This window comes from Choloepus didactylus, chromosome X (assembly GCF_015220235.1).
Source record: "Choloepus didactylus isolate mChoDid1 chromosome X, mChoDid1.pri, whole genome shotgun sequence".
Classification (NCBI taxonomy): Eukaryota; Metazoa; Chordata; class Mammalia; order Pilosa; family Megalonychidae; genus Choloepus; species Choloepus didactylus.
This window is the reverse complement of record NC_051334.1, coordinates 161,366,864-161,370,468: the sequence shown is the minus strand read 5'-3', so window position 1 is coordinate 161,370,468 and position 3,605 is coordinate 161,366,864. Positions and strand designations below refer to the sequence as shown.

Sequence of the window (3,605 nt, the reverse complement as noted above, 5' to 3'; positions counted from 1 at the left end):
TGATTCCATTGATCAATATGTCTATCTCTGTGCCAACACCATGCTGTTTTGACAACTGTGGCTTTATAGTAGACTTTAAAGGCAGGAAGTATAAGTCTTCCCACTTTGTTCTTCTTTTTTAGAATGTTTTTGGCAATTTGAGGCCCCTTTCCCTTCTGAATAAATTTTATAGCTAGCTTTTCCAAGACTGAAAAGGAGGTTGCTGGAATTTTGATTGGAATTGCTTTGAATCTGTAGATCAATTTGGGTAAAACTGACATCTTAACATTTAGCCTTACTATCCATGAACATGGAATATCCACCTATTTTGGATCCCTTTTGATTTCCTTTGGTAAAGTTTTGTAATATTCTGTGCAGAGGTATTTTACCTCCTTGGTGAAATTAATTCCTAGGTACTTGAATTTTTAGTTGCTATTGTGCATGGAACATTTTTCTTGAGTGTCTCTTCAGTTAGGTCTTTTCTGGCATACAGGAACATTACTGACTTTTGCACATTAATCCTGTATCTTGCCACTTTGCTGAATTTGTTTATCAGCTCAAGTAGCTTTGTTGTTGATTTCTCAGGATTTTCCAAATATTAGATAACATTATCTACTCTTAATGAATATTTAATTACTTCCTTTCCAATTTGGATGCCTTTAATTTCTTTGTCTTGCTGAGTTGCTCTGGTTAGAAATTCTAGCACAATGTTGAAAAATAGTGGAGACTGAGGGCATCTTTGCCTCATTCCCAATATTATTGGGAAGGCTTTCACACTGTCACTCTTGGGTGCTATGCTAGCTGTGGGTTTTTCATAGATGCCCTTTAACATACTGAAGAAGTTTACTTCAGCTCCTACCTTTTGAAGTGTTTTTATCAAAAAAGGATTCTGGGGGTGGGTCATAATGACAGCATAGGGAGGTGTGGAATATTGTTAATCACTGAGAACAACTAGGAAATAGTCATTAAAAAGTAGTAAATAATCTGGAACAACTGTTTAAGGGACTTCTGTGACTGACCATAAATCATACACAAGTCTGGAATGGGTGGAATGACTGAGATCACAGCATAGAACTCTAACTGAAACTCCCCAAACTGAGAAGCTGGTGCCCCTCCTCCACTGTTATGACAGGTTGTGTTAGAACAATTCCCTGTAGGAAAAAGAAGCAGTCTACTAGGAGCAAAGGAAGGTAGCTCAGTCAAGCTCCAATTCTGGTTTTAACAAATTTGGACTACTGAATACAAGCTATGAGCACAGACAAACCCAGAGCTACCAGAGAGGAACCTGGAGGTTACTCCAGGCAGAGAGGATGTGGAGCTGATGAAAATAAATTACATAAATAAATAAAAACAGATTATTTTGCAGTTGGTTGAATAATAGTTGAATAACAGTGATGACAGTGGGCATCTTTGTCTCATTCCCAAACTTGGGAAGGCTTTCAGTTCTCACTGAGCTCAGAATACTGGAAAGGGGCTGTGACCCATGAAAAGAGACACTTAGAGAGAAAACTCTCACGAACTTAAGGTTCCTGGAATGGCGGGGACAGGTTTGGTTGCTGGAGAGGTTGTGGTGGATGCGCTACCCTATTTTGATCAAGGTTATGAAGCACCTGGTGTGCGGGAAGCGGCTGCTGCGCTCGTGGAGGAGGAAACTCGCAGATACCGACCTACTAAGAACTACCTGAGCTACCTCACAGCCCCGGATTATTCTGCTTTTGAAACCGATATAATGAGAAATGAATTTGAAAGACTGGCTGCCCGACAACCAATTGAATTGCTCAGTATGAAACGGTATGAGCTTCCAGCTCCTTCCTCAGGTCAGAAAAATGATATTACTGCATGGCAAGAATGTGTAAACAATTCTATGGCCCAGTTAGAGCATCAGGCTGTTCGAATTGAGAATCTGGAGCTAATGTCACAGCATGGGTGCAATGCCTGGAAAGTATATAATGAAAATTTAGTTCATATGATTGAACATGCCCAGAAAGAGCTCCAGAAGTTAAGGAAACACATTCAAGATTTAAACTGGCAGCGAAAGAACATGCAACTAACAGCTGGATCTAAATTGAGAGAAATGGAGTCAACTTGGGTATCCCTGGTTAGTAAGAATTATGAGATTGAACGGACTATTGTACAACTAGAAAATGAAATCTATCAAATTAAGCAGCAACATGGAGAGGCAAACAAAGAAAACATCAGGCAAGACTTCTGAAAAGAAAAATTAATTTGGGTTGGAAGGAGGGAAAGTTGGACTTTCTCAGAATTTCAAACATCTGAACTGTTTCTGAATTCTGAAGGAAAACAGCCTCTTATGGAAACCATTGGTGGTAAATGTTTAGAAACCATAGAATGTGTGGACTATTGTATTAATTCCATTTGTATATCTTAGCAAAATAAAAACTTTTCAACTTGGTGGCATATTTATAACCATTAAAAAAAATACTAGGCTTTCAAAAGTATTTAGACTGATAATTTTGTCATAAAATTAATTTTGGGTACTTGGACCATGTACCATATTCAAGAGATCTTTATTTAAAACTCTTAGCATATACAAGAAGTTGAAAGCTTTTATTTATATTTTTGTCTAATAACGATGTGGTCTTAAACTTCTTTATTACTAAACAAGATTCAGAAATACAGTGGCTCTGCATATGTTGTCGGTTATCATCATCATCATGGGTAACAGTTGTATAAAGCTTAATATACGCTGAGCATTTTTCTAAATGCTTCAGGTAGATGAACTAAACCTACATGAGTAAAAATCATTTAATCCTCACAAAAGCCCAAGGATGTAGATATTGTTGTTCCCTGTTACAGACATGTAATAGATACTGATAAAGTAATCTGCACACTTTTATTTCTAGGAAATGTCAGAGCCAGATTTTGAACCCAGATAATCTAGCACCAAAATTTGTTTTGTTATCCCTTTAATTCTTAAGAAATTAGAAAGTATAAAAGATTCCTGCCCAATTGAGAAAAAATATTTGCAGCCTATCAAAGGATACATAGTCTTAAGGTACAAAGACTTTTTACGAATCAATGAGAGATGAACACCCCACCAGAAAAACATATAAATATGTTTAGCTTTAATAATAAAAAATAAGCTAGGACTTATGGTATTATATTTAACATATAAGCATATTTATATGTTAAAATAAAACTTTAAAGTATGATATTGGTAGTGGCCAGTGCATTTAAAAGTTGTGTTTAGGAAAGACAGGTTACAGAACAGTTTGTGTAATATCTTATTTATGGATTTTTTTTATTGTGGTAACACATATACAACTTAAAATTTCCATTTTTAACCACTTTGAACCATACAATTGAGTGGCATTAATTAAATTTACAATTTTGTGCTACCATCATCCACTTATGTTTTTTAAAAAGCATCTCTTTTAAACATATACATTGACACTCCTTTATTCTCACTATTCACTAAATTTAGAGTTTCATATACGAGCTGTCGAACAGATATTTCACACTGTAAGGTGGAGCTGATGCCAACAGTTTAGTTTTGCCCTTCTTTTGTAGAGCGGTATTTATATAATTTATCAAATATTTTCTTGTATTGCCTTTTTTTAAATAAAAATGAGTGGAAAATGGATGTATGATATGCTGAAATTGGC

At 35.8% G+C, this 3,605-nt stretch overlaps 1 protein-coding gene across 1 annotated transcript; it reads left to right on the top strand.

Annotated features, from left to right (window-relative positions):
• Positions 1–1,513: 1,513 nt before the first annotated feature.
• On the top strand, positions 1,514–2,392 carry LOC119522892 (pre-mRNA-splicing factor SPF27). The gene has a single exon (XM_037821591.1). It carries the CDS (start codon positions 1,514–1,516, stop codon positions 2,189–2,191), a length of 678 nt encoding a protein of 225 aa, XP_037677519.1. The 3' UTR covers positions 2,192–2,392.
• Positions 2,393–3,605: the final 1,213 nt, after the last annotated feature.